The sequence below is a fragment of the Leopardus geoffroyi genome, chromosome C1, assembly GCF_018350155.1.
Source record: "Leopardus geoffroyi isolate Oge1 chromosome C1, O.geoffroyi_Oge1_pat1.0, whole genome shotgun sequence".
Lineage (NCBI taxonomy): Eukaryota > Metazoa > Chordata > Mammalia > Carnivora > Felidae > Leopardus > Leopardus geoffroyi.
The window spans coordinates 16,086,950-16,102,545 of NC_059328.1; the positions used below are offsets into that span (position 1 = coordinate 16,086,950).

Here is a 15,596-nt window from a genome sequence, read left to right on the forward strand (position 1 = left end):
GCGCCTGCCCGGGCTCAGAGCCATACCTGGGATGAGAGGGGATGTGGCCCCAGTTAAGCCTCCAGTTGATGATGGGGGTGGGGACGCCAATGGCCACACAGGTGAAGGTCACTGTCTGGCCCCGGGAAGCCTGGATGGACTCCTGGGGAGGGGTCACCACCTGTGGGGGCACTGGAGAGACCAGAGCAGGAGTGAGGGGTATGAAGGACACAGGGAGGAGGAGTGGGGGAGGAGAGAAGGGCTGAGACTGTGGACGGCGGGCACTGGGGCCGGTGGTTTGCCAACACCCCCCCGCCCCCCACCACGGCCCCCCCCCCCCCCGCCCCTGCTCACTGCAGCCAAATTCATCACTGCGGTCGGGACAGTCACTCTCTTCATCACAGTGGAAGCTGGCTGGGATGCACGTGTTTGTGGAGACACAGCGGAACTGCGTGGGCCCGCACACATCCTCGGGGCGCTTGGCAGCTAGGGGACAGAGCCAGGGGGTGTGGGCAGCAGGCCCTGCCCTCAGGGGGGGGACCACTCCCACTCCCTACCTGCCCACCTTCCCTGGTGTCCCCAGGGTCACTCCCTCATCTCATCCTTGTGACACACAGCTGCCCTGACACTGCCCACCGTCACTAGTCGGCCATCAAATGGCTCATCACGGTTCCCTGTCCTCACCACTCACTCCACCTGCGTTCCCCAAAACAGACACATACCTGGCACGTTAGAGTCATTCAGCAACTCCCACATCCAGCCACCCTCACAAGCACAAGACCTCTGTCAAAGGCACAGGCAAAGTGGCCGGATCCCCAGACACCAGGTGAGACCTGGTGCAGTTCTATCAGAAAGGCCTGGCAAGGGACCCTGCCACAGCCCGAACCTCGCTGCTCTGTCCCCTCTGGCCTGGGGTGGCCCCTGACCTGAGGCGGCCACCTGTGGACTGGCCAGAGGCCTAAAGTCGGCCTGGCACCAGGGCTGGGCCCGAGGCATCTGTAGTAGGGGGGGACTGACACTCTTCCTCAGGGAGACTGACCTTAAGATAGACACACGGACGGGGACAGAGAAGGCAGAGTGGCGTAGGAGAGGAGGCCACACATCTGCAGAGAAGGAAGTGAGAGAAGGCCAGGAGGCAGCTATCTACCGACCACCTTGGGGTTTCTGTCCCAACGCTCTCTGAGCCCCCAAAGCCACTTAGCTTTCACGTTCTCTGTTCAGGGCTCTGACAACCAGGACTTGGTCTCCTGGGTCTTTTCCCCAGATGAGAAGTGCTTTTCAACTAAAGCCCTCAATTACTTCTCTTTCCCAAGGGGCTGTCTCGTCAGACAAGCTTCGAGCCACAGGAAGGACATCCTAACAAGTGGCCCGCTGCCGCTTCTTTCCAGTGTGGACTGTGGGGCAGGGAAGGTAGAGAGGAAGGCGAGGAGCTACCAGTGGACAGGACCGTAGGAATGTCAACATGTGATCCGGGATCACAGAGAAATGGTTTGAAGATTATCGTCAATCTCAGACTAACAATCTCCAGCAGGACAGGACGCTCAGATGCTACCCGATAGGGTGTTTGTCTCTCCAGCCTCACCCATCAGCTGTTATAATGTCCTTAACATTGACTAGGTGGATGGACGTCAGCCGGGTGGATAGTTGGGTGTCCGACAGTTGGTTGGAAGGATGGATAAGAGAAAGGAAGGATGTTGGGTCGACGGGCGGACAGGTGGATGAAGAGCTATGAGAACAGACAGCCGATGGGACAGACAGTTGGGGGAATGGATGGATGGACCAATGAACGATGGATGGATGGCTGAATGGGGAGATGACAGAGAGCTGGGCAGATGGATGTCTAAAAAACTCAGAACTAGCTCTATGTGAAGAACCTCTACACTTGTCCGGGAAAGGCTTTGACTCCCTCACCTGCCAAGAGTCCGATCATCAGGGGACATTGGGGTATGAAGCCCTCTCAGCCACTTGTCTGACCTATACCCAAGCATAAATAACCAAGAGAAGATTAATGGTACTGAACTAAAGAAAAGAAACAAGGAGCCATCAGCCACAGGCAGTCTGGCCACAGTGATTCCCTACCAAGTTCAGCTCAGAGCCGAGACCCCTCGCTGCTGGGGTCAGAGAGAGAAAGACCCTCCAGTCTGTCCCCAGGGCCTTCACACTCAGCCAGAGAGAGCAGGGGAAATAGGGCCCGGATGGACCCCAGGACACTCACGGCAGTTGGCCTCATCGGTGCGGTCCTCACAGTCAAAGTCGCCGTCACAGTGCCACAGCTTCAGGGCGCAGTGCCCGTTCCCACAGGCGAACTCATTGGGCTCGCATGGCGGGGGGGGACCTGGGGGACCAGGCCGGGTTCAGCCAGCGGCCCTGCCCCCTGCCAGCCCCGCGACTCCCGCACCCTGGGTCCTCACCGCAGTTCAGCTCATCACTGCCGTTCTTGCAGTCCTCCTGCCCGTCGCAGATGTAGTCCTTGGGGATGCACTGCCCGTCGTGGCACATGGCCTCGTGGGGCCCGCAGAGCACAGGCCTGGCTATCCCGGGGAGCAGAGGCTGCGGAGCAGGGGTGCCCGGCAGCTGCTGAATGGTGGTTGCCTCCAGCCAGGGCACCGGCGGTGGGGTCTCCACCAGAGTGGGGGACACGGAGCTGACCGCTGGGACCTCCTCCTCTGTGGACAGAGCCCTCCTGGTGTTGGCACGGTCCTCGGCCCCGGCCCCCACACCGCCCAGGCCCTCCCTGTACCTCCCTGCCACACACGGTGCCCCCACCCTGTCCTCCTGCCCACCTCCCTCAGAGCCCCCCGCCCGCACCAAACCCTCACGGTTGACACGGAGGCCCAGGGGTACCCCGGCCCTGCCCGGTGTCTCGGGCCACTTGTGGCCCCGGCCGGCCCCTCACCGCAATTGAGCTCATCAGACATGTCCCTGCAGTCGGGCCTCCGGTCACAGCGATACTCCAGAGCCACACACTCGTTGTGGCTGTGGCAGGCGAACTCGGCCTCGGTGCAGACTCTTGAGAACTGGGGCACTGTGGGGGTTGGAGGGCGTCAGAGGGGCACGGTGGGAAGGGGGGCGGGAGGTGTCATGGGCAGCACAGGCACCGCGTGGCTGGCAGGGGGCTTCAGCGCCCTGTGTCCGGCAGACTCAAGTGAGGCAGAGGGCACACGGTGGACACGTCACGGCACACGTGGGATAGGGGACGGGTGGCGGTGGCCGCAGCCATCCCTTCCATAAACCCCACACACGGTTAGCAAGCCACACGCATGCAACCACCACATCACACACGTGCAGGCCACAGCCTGGCCCAGTGAGGACGGAGGGGAAGGGGAGAGAGGGCGGCTTGTGGGCCACGCCCAGCCATCTCGCCCTCATCCTTCCTTTCCCTCCGTCCATGAACTTCTCCAGGTACCTGGCCGGGCCTAGGTCTGGCTTACACTCTCACCTGGTGTCACCGCGGCCGCCACGGCGGCCGGAGGGGGCGGGGGTGTCTGTGCTGGAAAGGAAGGTGTGATCAGCACCGTCCCGTCTGGGACCTGGGAGCCGTGGGCTGCAGGGCCGAGCCAGGCCCATCCCACCATCCCTAACCAGGAAGGCCCACTGAAAAGTGGGGAGGAGAGGGCTGGGCCCCAGCCATCTTCCGGTCTGGGCCCGGGGAAGAGCAAACTTGATCTCTGGGTGCATTCTTTGGGGATTTATGTGCCGAATGACAGAGGCGATGGCTACACTGTCTTCTTCCGATCTCTTGTTCAGCTCTGGGTCTCCCGACTCAGGGATGGTGACGGCTCCGAGAAACGGAGCCTGTGGGGGAATGAATGGGGCCTGCCTGGCTTGGAGAAGCCAAGACTCAGGGAGTCAAAGTAGGAGCCTGGGGGTGGGGGGTGCCGTGCAAAGAAACCTGAGCTGACCGAGAGCTCAAAGGCCAGGCCTTTGCATCCGATAGCTGTGTGACCGGGGGCCGTTCTCTTGTTCTCGCTGAGCCTCAGGTGCTGTGCTCGACTGGCACAGACATGGGGCTTTGTGGAAGTTCTGGCTTTTCCACCAATGCCTATGTGAATTGGGACAAGCCACTTGTCCTTCCTGGGCCTCAGCCCCCTCACGTCTAAAATAAGAGAAATATCTACTTCACAGGAATTATGAAGCCTGGACGGAGGCTGGATACAAGGGCTTTACTGAGCGCCCAGCACATAGTCAGCTCTCGGTAAACATTTGTTGGTTATTATTAAAGGCAAACGCGTTTGTATCTGAAAGTTCTATATGCAGAAAGGAATCATTACCTATTGTCAGTCTACAGAGGTCTAGAGAGAGAGACAGAGTGAGCGAGCGGAGATGAAATCTAACCGGGTACATGTTAGGGGCGCCTGGGTGGCGCAGTTGGTTAAGCATCCGACTCTTGATTGCGGCTCAGGTCATGACCTCACGGTTTGTGAGATCGAGCCCTGTGCCATCAGGCTCTGCGCTGACAGCACGGAGCCTGCTTGGGATTCTCTCTCTCTCCCTCTCTCTCTCTGCCCCTCACCTGCCTGTGCTCTCGCTCTCTCTCTCAAAACAAATAAATAAACTTAAAACATTTTTTTTTTTAATTAAAAAACATAATCTGGTACATGCTAGAGGAAACAGGTTATACTCAACCCAAGCCAGGACTGCACAGAGACTGATGGGGCAGACTCAGGTAGTGAGCTCCCTGTCCCTAGTGGTATACAGGCCCCAAGCCAGAGGAGCCCACAGAGGGGACACTGGGAGGAACAAAGAAGCACTCCGGGTCCCAGGATGGGCTTACCTGTGCCCAGGCGCCGGAACTGGAATCCCTGGGGAGAGGTGATGTAGGAGGCAACAGAGCCGCTGGAAATGACGGTATGAAGCACTTCCTGAATCTGAGCCCCGTCTGCATTCCCTTCGGAGCCCACATCCAGCTCCACGAAGACCCAGCCGTCCAGCTCCCTAGGGATGGGGATGGGGCAGGGGAGCAGGATGAGAAAAGCACCTGCAGCCTCAGCTCCTCCCTCCGCCCCCTGCCTGAGGCTCAGGCCCGATCTCCTGACTCTGCCTGTTCCCAGACAGCCTGGAACCCAAGCCGGGCAATTTAAGGTCTCAACGGTCTCCCCAAATTCCTGACCTTCCACTGACCGAGATCCACCTCATTAGGCGTCTCTTACTTCCCCTCCTTGTCACCTCCCTCCAGGTCACCCTTCCCTTCCCTGACCGGCCCCCCAGGGGACCCTTCTCACTTGATGAACACCACACTGACAACCTGGTCTCCGGGAATCTTCAAGTACTCCGACTCAAGCTGCAGAGTGACACGGCACCGTCAGCCTCCAGATACCTTCACCCCATCCTGTCCCGCCCCTCACCCTTGGGGAGCGCCCAAGCCCCTTCACCTCACCGTGTCGACCACAGCCTCGGACACTTCCCGGAACTCCTCGGAGCCCGCATCCTCCAGCTGAGGGCTGTAGCGGATGGAGCGAGTGAAGTTTACCAGGGCCCGGAAATAAACTGCAGAGAGGAGCGGGCTGTCACCAGGAGGGATCTGGCCTGGCATATGGCGGCCCCGGGCCGCTGGGCCAGGGGGTGGAGATTTGGGGATGGTCTCCAGCGGCCTCTGGCCCAGCCCGCGCCCGTGGGCCCACAGACATGCCCTGCACTGCCCGTACGAGCACTGGTCACAGTGGCTGTGGCAGGCCTGCCCAGGGTCAAAGCCGAGGCCCCACCCATAAGTGAGGGGCCTCAGCCAACGGGAAAGTAGCCTGACGCAGAAACTAAGTGATGGTGCAGAAGAGACCCCCGGCGGCACAGAGGAAGGCTGGACAAGAAGAACTGGCTTCCAGAGGAGGCTGGCCTGGCATAGGGGTCACCCACAAGGGACCGAGACATGCCTCCCACTCCTCCCTGGCTGGTTCTAGTCATCCCTCAGGGCTCTCAGCTCAGCCATCACCTCCTCCAAGAAGAGCACTTGAACTGGCCTCCACCCTCCAACCCCGGCTGGGTTAGAGACCCCTGCTCAGGACCACCCCCCCTCCCTTGTGCTTCCTCCATCAGAACACCTTCCCTCCTGCATTGTGTCGATCCTGCCTGGTCACGCACGGACTGTAGAGTATCATGTGAAAACCAGGGGTTCTGAGGTCAGCCACACCACAGGCACTGACCTCACCTCTCTGAGCTTCTGTTTCCTCCTCGGTCGAATGAGGATGCTAATTACACTTACCACCCTGGGTGGTTGTAGGGAATAAATGACCTCGTGCTTACACGCACATCTCCCCATGCACAGTGTTGTGACACCTGGCACAGGGCAAGTGCTGGAGAATCAGAACCTGTGGTCGCTTTCACTACCCCTAGAATAAACCTGATGAGAGGGCAACCTGCATCTCATTCACCTCTGTATCCCCAGAGTTAGTGCTTGGCCCACAGTGGGCGCCTAATACACGAGGGATGAATATCAGATTGATGTGAGCATACACACACAACTGTTCCTAAGAACCCACTATATACAAGACATTTTATTCACATTAAACCTCATAATGTTCATGAGTTCATATGAACATGAGTTCAATTCATATCATATGCCTATGGCACACATAGACTAGTGTGTTACACATACACAAACTGTTTCTTGAGCACCTATTATGTACAAGATTTTAAAAAAAATATTTATTTTGAGAAAGAGAGAGAGAGAGTGTGAGCAGGGGAGGGGCAGGGAGAGAGGGAGACAGAGAATCCCAAGCAGGCTCCATGCTCTCAGCGCAGAGCCTGACATGGGGCTCGATCCTACAAACCGTGAGATCACGACCTGAGCCAAAATCAAGAGTCAGATGCTTAAAAAAAAAAAAAAAAAAGAGTCAGATGCTTAACCGACTGAGCCACCCAGGCACCCTGTACAAGATTTTTCACGTATTAAATTTTAGAACATTCATGAACTTAGGTATTAATTATAAATGCCAAGTTAATGAGTTACAAATAAGTTTAAATATGTATAAGTGTTTAGAACAGAGTCTGGCACATAGCAGGTGCCTATTAAATGACAGACAATAAACACATATCAGATTGGTGTGAGCATACACATACAACTGTTTCTTAAGCACCTACCGTATAAAGATGTTTTATATGTATTAAATCTCACGTTCGTGAGTTCATACGGAAGTTGTACAAGTTAATACAAGCTGCAAATGAGTCACACACACATACATGCACACACGTACACACGTGCACACACAGTTTCCTGAGCATTATATACAAGATTTAAAAAAAAAAAATTTTTAATGTTTATTTTTGAGAGAGACAGAGTGTGAGCAGGGGAGAGATAGAGCGGGAGACAGAATCTGAAGTTGGGCTCCAGGCTCCGGGCTGTCAGCACAGAGCCCGACACGGGGCTCAAACTCACAAGCCGCGAGATCATGACCTGAGCTGAAGTTAGACACTTAACAGACTGAGCCACCCAGGCACCCCTGTTATCATTATTTTTTTAGTGTTTAATTTTGAGAGAGAGAGAGAGAGAGAGAGAGAGAGACAGAGTGTGAGCCAGGGAGGGGCAGAGAGAGAGCGAGACACAGAGCAGGCTCCAGGCTCCAGGCTCTGAGCTGTCAGCACAGAGCCCAACATGGGGCTTGAACCCATGAACCGTGAGATCATGACCTGAACTGAAGTCGGACGCTTAACCGACTGAGCCAAGATTTGAACCCTGTACGAGGTTTTTAATGCATTAAATCTTAATAACGTTCATGAACTTAGGTGTTAATTATAAGTGCCAAGATAATGAGTTACAAATGAGTTAAATATGTAAGTGCTTTAGAACAGAGCTTGGCACATAGTAGGTGTGTAATAAAACATGAGCCATTACTATATGAGAGGCAGTGTGGCTTAGTGGTTAAAAGCTTAGCTTCTGGAGTAAAATTGCCATTCACAGCCCTGTGACCTCCTCCCACTTCACTCTCTTGGGTGCACATGGGCACACGACCCCCACCCCCCAGCAAGAATGTTCTCCCTCTGTGGCTTGGGCTAAGCAAGCCCTGCGGGGTCGGGGTGGGGTGCTGAGCAAGGGGCAGGAGTGGGCTCCTACACCGAGAGAGGGTGCTTGTGAAGGCAGCGCTGCCCTGTGCTGGGCTGGGCTCCTGGGTGCCGGGTGGGTGGGGCTCTGTGGGCCCGAGCGTGGAGGCCGAGGGCTCAGCCACAGAGGCCCCTTGTGAGCAGGCACAGAGGCCCATTGAGAGTCCCCCAGCCCAGCCCCTGGCCTCAGCCCCATGGCCCAGCGCGGGCGAGGAGGCCGGGCCTCTGCCCAGGAATGTGCCCGTTCCTGGGGGAGGGGGCCGGGATGCCACAAAGCCCCTTTCTCCTAGGCCCTGGGAAGGGCTCGGACCCTCCTGCCTGACCCCACCCCCGCCTTCTCCAAGACCAGGGGTGGGTCAGGGCGAGCATCCTCCCTCTTCCACCCTGAACTGCCTCCCTGTGGCCAGAGCCTGAGGGTTGGGGCAGAAGGTAAAGCCCGCTCTGTTCTAGGAACAGCCCCCAGAACCGAAGGTACCGTAAGTGAGTGAAGCTGCCTGGGGATGGGTGTGCTCTGGGTGCCTGCCCCGGCCAGCGCTCTCCCTCCTGGCCCTCATTCTGATCTCATCCAGACAGCCCGCTTGGAGCCACAGGCTGGAGGGGCAGGGGGCCAGGAAGTGCCTGCACCCAGGTGGGGGTGAGGAACACACACCTGACCACGCCAGCCCCGCGGCAGACTATCTCACCAACTCCCTGCTCAATGGAACTCGTCCACCATATACCCAGGCCCCTGAACCCCACACCCGGAAGCCCTGGGTCTCTTGGGTGGGCCCAGCATCAGCCAGTCCTGAGGCGGGTACCCGTCACCTCCAGCCTCTAGGGCCTTGCTCCCTGAGGGGTTGCTGTACCCGTCCCAGCCCAAGCAGTGCCTGGTGGGGCGGGGGTGGAGAATGCCAGGGTCCCCGCCCATCGTGTTTAGGCCTGGAAGCCCAGATGGGGCCTGGCTGTGTCCTGGGCAGGGGCCGACCAGGTCCCCACTCCCAAAAAGAAAGTTGCCTCTGAGCCTCATGTATGACAAAGTGCAAGCTAAGGAGGAAGAGGAGAGGGAGAAAGGACAGCGCAGTGAGAGCCGGGAGAGGGAATGGGGGGGGGGGGGGGACAGAGGGAGCCTCCCCCCAGGCTGTCTGGCCTCACTTACTGGGAGAAGATTCCTCACCAGCCACAGGAGGGTGGCCTGGCCGGGGCCTGCAGAGCAGAGCCACAGTGAGAGGGGCCAGGAGGGACAGAGACTGCAAGGGAGGTGGAGGGAACCAAAGGGAAAGACGGAGACATGAAGAGACAGAAAGAGACAGAGGAAGAAAATGACAGAGAAGCAGAGAGGAAGCAGAGGAAGAACGAGAGCAAGGGTGAAACAGAGGCAGAAGGGAGAGAGGGAAAGAGAGAGAGAGAGATACAGAATGAGACAGGATGATGCACAGATGAGACAGATACAAAGAGGAGAGAGATAGCCCAAGGCAGGGGAGGAGGGGAGCAGGAGACGAGGAGACAGGCCAGACAAGAGTGGAAACAGAGAGACAGGTCAGAAGATGGAAAAAACTGGGTGAGGGGAGGTGGGCAGGGGTCGCAGGGAGGAGTCAGAGCCAGGGGCTTGTCTTTCGGGTGGGGGTACCGGCACACAAAAGGGGGGGGGTGATGGGGCAGGGCTGGGGCGAGCTGCAGCAGCCACAGCCTTACGTGAGGGAAGTGGCGGGGGGGGGGGGGGCTACTATCTCAGAGGCTAGGATCCAGGGTGTGGGGCTGGGCCAGAGCCCAGGCAAGGGGCATAGCCAGGTGTGGCCCCATCTTGGTCAGGATGGCCCTTGCTTCCCAGCGCAGGGAAGGCACTACCCTTGGGCAAGGCCGAAGCGGGCACACGGAGAGGCTGGGAAACTCACTTGCTGTCTCCAGGGCTTAGACTCAGCCCAGCTGCCTGGACCTGCCCCAAGGGCAGCAGGCCAGCGCCAGGGCTGGGCCTGGAGGGTCTAAGGCCCTGTGTCTTCCCACGGAGAGGCCCCACTCGCAAGCACGGGCCCTTCCCAGCTGCTGCTCCCCCATCCCTACCCCTTCCCCTACCTCTGACCCCCCCTGTCCTCACAGCTGCATCTCACAGGGGAGGCGGGCTGGCAAGAACCCCTCAGAGAGGGCAGAGCTGCCGCGGTGGACAGGGGAGGGGCCGTGGATGTTTCCAAATGGACAGTACGGACCGGACCAGGGCCTCAGCAGACAGGCCTGGCTTAGCAAGAGGCAGCTCCCAGCGATGCATCAGCACAGTCCATTCTAGGGTGTGGGATGTGTGCACAGGCCCCGCCCAGCTCCCAGGCATCCTGCAGCGCTGGAAAGACCTACATGTGGAAAAGCTTCAGGCAGGCTCTGAGTCCCGGGTGCTGGGAGGTCACAGCCAGGACCAGGACACCTAGGGGCCAACCCTCCTGTCTGCACGTTGGCAGGTAGGACACGACCCCCTCGCATTTGGATGCCCCTGATGCACCAGTCACACAGGGAGGCGACCCCCACCCCTGCAGAAGTACAGGCGTGTCACTGTAGGCGGCCCTGGATGCAGTGAGGCCACCCAGTGGTCCGCCTGAGCCGAGCTCCATGCTTGGCCCTGACGGCAGAGTGCTCAGCGCTGGCTTCCAGAGAAGGCAGCAGGAACCATATGGAGCTTCGGGGACTTGTCACTGGGTAGTTCCTTCTCTACCCAGAATCCTGGGCTGGGAGGAGGCAGGGACTGAGTCCCAGTGCTGGCCTGGCCCTGGCTCCACTGTGCACCAAGTGCCAATGGAAGGAGCAGCTGTTGGAGGCCTGGTTCTTTCTCTCCACGAAGCCCAGCCCTCTTCTCCAACCCAGGAACCCTTGGCTTCCCAGAGGACCCAACCCGAAGGCAGGGTCCCTCCCCACCCTCTGCCAGCTCCGTCGGCCTGCCCACATGTCCTATGCCACAGAGCGCCTCTATCTGCCCACCCCTGCCTGGGGTCCCCAGCTCAACACCCCCAAGAAGGGATCGAGGAAGGGACCCCCCAGCTGAGCTGTGCTGGGAGACGGGAATTTTGCTATTCTGGGTACCTGTTACACGTGGGCGCTTCCTGCCTGCTGCGCTCAGCCCTGTCCCTGTGGCGCAGATGACCACAGAGCTTGGCTGTCCCCAACCTTGCAGGGACCTGCCAGCCAGTCCACATGACTGTTGCTCAGCAAGTATAAAACCACCTGCACGGCAGGCCCACGAAGCCCTCGAGGCCCTCAGCCCCAGAGACGGGACCCCTGCGGCGGGGAAGACCTTGCCCAGGGGGCAGGATGGGGGCCCTCAGCAACTTACCCATCTGAAAGTCCCCGCTGCCTGGTTCCCCACTACCCAGGCCATCTGCAAGCAGAAGAGAGACTTATGCAGCAACGAGTTCTTGTTGAGTACCGACTGGGTGCCAAGCACCGTTTGGGGCACCCGGCACGCCGTGCGGAAGGGCATGGAAGCACAGAGCTGTTGCGTCCTCCCCACTGCCCAGGGATGCCGGCTTGTGAAAGTCAGCGTGGAAGCCTCCACCAGAGAGGGTGTGGGTCAAGGCTGCACGGTGAGGGGCCTTGATGGTCTGTCCGTGCTGGGGTGGAAGGGGCCCCGTCACACTGGCCTTCGCCACCGGGCCAGGAGGAGGTGTGGTAAGGGGAGGCGGGAACTGTCCTCTACTATGCCTCGTCTCCCGCCTCCCTGCGAGTCCCGATCTTCCTGTGCTATGAGGACACAGCAGTGGCAGAGGAGCAGCCACCGGCCCTGTGAGCCAGCAGGGTCACACAGGTTCTAAGTGGAGGATCTTGGGGTCACTGGGACCAGGGCTTAGGATGCACACGGCTCTCAGCCCATCTCTTGAGGCACCCCCTTGGGCAAGCTTCCTGGGGCCTCTTTAAGGACCGGGGATGGTGGGGTGGGGGGAGAACCCTGGCTCCACCCCTGACCTCCTCCACTCCGCACCACCAGAACCCTCTGCTCACCTCCAGAGGCATCGTCAGCCAGCAAGTCTTCGTCATCAGAGATGTCTGAGTAGCTCCTGCCGGCCCGGCCCACCGTGACTGTCTCTGCGTCCTCGGGCAGAGATAAGCCATCATACGCCCGCAGCCCATGAGTCACCTGTGGGAGATCACACAGCCGACCGTCACATTCTCCAGCCTCCACCATGCAAAGGATCCCTCCCCTCACTTCAAGGGGGACCCAGAGTCCTACCCCAAAGCCCTGTAGTGGTTAAGTCAGACGTGGTTTGGCTGTGAGAGTCAAGCTGGGGCTGAACCACTATTTTTGACTCAGTTTTGCCAAAGAAAGCTCCATTCGCCCCCGGAGGCCTCAGCGCCCAACCCTGCGCATTCACTGAGTCTGAATGAATCCTCAAACAAACAGATGATAAAGTTAAAATCACTTTGGTAACTGACGACTGACTCCTCTCTTCCTTTGGAGAAGGCAAGGGTCATCCGGAATACGCAGTAGTAGACAGGGGGACACGGACAGGTAAAGGGTGACCTGGAACAGCAAAGATGGGGGACAGAGGCAGGAGGAAGCATGGGTGGGGGACAGAGGCAGTAATCACAGGTGAGTCCACCGAAGCTGCCGTCTGTGATAGCCGCTCCCTCGCACGCCATCTCAACCACTTCTTTCTGCCTCAGCCTGGCTTCCAAAGCTCCAAGCCATGGGGAACACATTCCAGCCATGTTGGAGAGCTGGCTCTGGCATCTGTGGCCACACGGACAAGCTCATCTGTGCACACAGCCGAGGGGGTGGACCCAACAGCTGGGCTGAATGGGGGCAGGACAGGCGTGGTGTCAACTCTATATGACCTCAGGCTGATGCTGAGCCCAGCACAAGTTCCACCTCGAGCTCCCATTCCACAGAGGGCCTACTGAGACCCTGCACCTTGCAGGCCAGAATAGCAGGGCCCCAGTGGCCACAACACCTGCCTTTCTCAGGGCGGGCTATGGGCAGTGAATGCCTCTTTCCTCTTAGACAAGATGGAAATGTTGCCAAAGGAGTTTTATCAGCTAACGCAGAGAAAAAACCAACCCGGAGGAGACCAAGGAAACCCCAGAGCCCCTAAGCACAAGTGTGCATGGATTTGCTGTGGCCCCGTAATGCACATCCAGCCCCAGATGGCCTGGCCTGAGAGTCTCAGGCCCTGCCTGGCCTCAGCCCTCTCTGGAGAGCCCAGCCCAGCCAGAAGGAAATGGTCTCGCTTTTGAAAACAAAACCTAGTCTTCACTGGCTAGACAAGGTGATGGCAGCAGGAGAGAGGCCCAAGGAGGAGAAGAAAAACAAAGAGACGGTCAGTCTCTCTCCCTCCCCACACCCCCCAACTTTACCCAGCCCGTGTCCTGGAGCTCTTGGCCTTTTCTCACGCTAGTCCCTCTGCTGGAATGCCCTTCCTTGCTTTGTTTATCTGGCTAAGTCATCCTCCAAAATTCGGGTAAACATCACCTCCTCCAACTGATCAATGAGAAAAAGGAACAAATAACTGATATTCACAGCAACACGGATGAAACTCAGTCACAGTACAGTGAGCGAAAGAGGCCAGACACAAAAGACTACATACCGTGTGACCTCATTTATAGGAAACTCTGGGGGGGGAGGGGGGGAATTCTAATCTACAGTTACAGAAATGTCACTAGTTGCCCGGGACCGGGGATAGGGTAGGCTGACTGGGAAGGGACACAAGGGAAACTTTTGGAGTGACTGTTCCCTGGGTATATACATCTTATCATTATTGAATGGTACACTTAAAATGGGTACATTTTACTGTATATAACTTATACCTCAATAAAGATGCCTAAAAAGAAAATCTCAATAAAATTAAATTAAAATTAAAAAAACAAAGAAAATCTCCTCTGGGAGACTTTTTCCTCACTCTTGCCCTTTATGGTCACCTCTGTCCCCACCCAGGCTGGGTTCTGGGTGCTTCTGGGCTCACACTGTAATCATCTGTATCTCCATTGGAATGGAGGCAGGGACTGTGATGAATTCATCTCTACCTTCTCAGCACCCCATGTTCAATAACTACCTGAAGTAATAAATGAATGAATGAATGAGCGAATGGTCAAAAATGTCATCACCTATTAATTCTAGCTGCTTCCTGAACTTGACTTGCTTTGGAGGTACCACCTGCCCCCACAGAGTCTATATGCAATCTCCCTTCCTAGGCTGGGAGCTTCCTCCTCGACTGGTTGCCATTTGGTCACCTTCACGTCTGCAGTGCTACGAAGCGTAGTATAAGGTCTACGTTGCCCACACCTTACTCTCTGCCATGGCCCAGTGCCCCTTCCCCTCCAACCCGTGGGCAAACACCTCCTCCTGTTCCTCTTCCTTCCCTACCTTCTCTCTAGACAAATGCCCATCCCAGTCCTAGGTGGCCAGTAGACCTCTAGACCATGCCCACAGGGTCTGTTTCCAGGAATGAGCTTCACAATCTCCAGGAGCTGGTGAGAAATTCAGATTCCTGGGGCCCTTCTCAGCCAGGTGGGAGGGATGAACTGGCATGTGCTGAGAGAACTCTAGCACTCACTGGCTAAGAACCACAAGATCAGTCCGTGAAAAGGCTTCCCCCTCCTTCCCTGGCTATGGGTAGAAGGTAATGTTCCCACCAGGTGGGAGATGGGTCCAGAGCAGGCCCTGACTGACTTCAGGGGAGTGTGAGGCTAAGGCTGGTATAGGGGCACAGACACCGGGCAGAAGAGGTTAGAGGGGGCAGGCTTGGATCCTCCCCACCTGGGGAGGGCTATCTCTCTCTCTGTGTCATTCCCACACCCTCCCCATCCCCATGCAAGCCAGGCCATGGGAGGGGGGGCATGCACAGGGCACAGAGATTCCCAGCATCCCCTAGACACTGCCGTCTGGAAAGGAAAACTCTGGTGGTGAGCAAGGTCCAAAGCTTCTCCCAGGCCAGGGCGGGGGTGGTGGGGGGGAGGTGACTTGAGACCGGACAGGAAATAGCAAAGTGAGACTCAACTTGGAAAAAATGCCAGGAACACACATCTGCAGTGAGAGGGGTGAGAGAATCCAGAGCATGTCGGGGCCTGGAGAGAAGCCCTCCCACCCCAGGGACTCCAGGGAATGGGCCCTGCCACATGCCAGCCTGCCCTTGCTTTCAGCCCCCTCCCCAGGGCCCGAGGCTCTGGGGTCAGATCAGGGCCTGTAGCAAGGGCTGAGCCAACAAGAGCAGAGACTTCATTTGTGCAAAGCTGAAGATCAAAAGGTTCTAGCAGCTGTATTTCACATCTGGGAGGGGAGATGGAACCAGACCGGAATGAGACTCCCGGAAAGAGCCCAAAGGAGCCTGAGACTTGACCGTAGAAGAGAACTTGGATTCAGATCTGGGAAGTCTGGGCTCTACTTGAGAATAGAAAGACCTAACATTTATTGAGCACCTACTACATACCAGGCACTTCTTTGAGGATTTTTATAAATGTTAACCCAGGTTACAGGTGTTCAATAGGCCACTGCAGGGATGGGAAAATGGGGCAGTCAGATCATCTGCTTGAAGATCTAGCAGGTGGCAGAGCTGGGACTTGACCTCTGGTGGTTTGGTTCCAATGTCTAAGCTTTTGCCACTGAGCCAGAACTGACCGAGGTCACTGAGAGTCATTCC

The 15,596-nt window shown here is 57.5% G+C and overlaps 1 protein-coding gene across 18 annotated transcripts in view; it reads right to left on the reverse strand.

The window, feature by feature from the left end:
- The window catches only part of HSPG2 (heparan sulfate proteoglycan 2), a 99,469-nt gene that overhangs the window by 53,527 nt on the left and 30,346 nt on the right, over positions 1–15,596 (reverse strand). For 11 of the 18 annotated variants that reach the window (XM_045476022.1, XM_045476020.1, XM_045476013.1 and 8 more), the window contains exons 2-12: positions 11,965–12,100; positions 11,300–11,344; positions 5,357–5,466; positions 5,202–5,260; positions 4,754–4,914; positions 3,419–3,469; positions 2,876–3,004; positions 2,391–2,645; positions 2,195–2,314; positions 334–465; positions 27–171 (exon numbers count right to left, since the gene is read on the reverse strand). In XM_045476022.1, coding sequence (XP_045331978.1) covers positions 27–171; positions 334–465; positions 2,195–2,314; positions 2,391–2,645; positions 2,876–3,004; positions 3,419–3,469; positions 4,754–4,914; positions 5,202–5,260; positions 5,357–5,466; positions 11,300–11,344; positions 11,965–12,100 — 1,343 coding nt within the window. The remainder of the gene's footprint in view (positions 1–26; positions 172–333; positions 466–2,194; positions 2,315–2,390; positions 2,646–2,875; positions 3,005–3,418; positions 3,470–4,753; positions 4,915–5,201; positions 5,261–5,356; positions 5,467–11,299; positions 11,345–11,964; positions 12,101–15,596) is intronic. The other 7 variants (XM_045476014.1, XM_045476027.1, XM_045476025.1 and 4 more) reach the window with 1 other exon arrangement.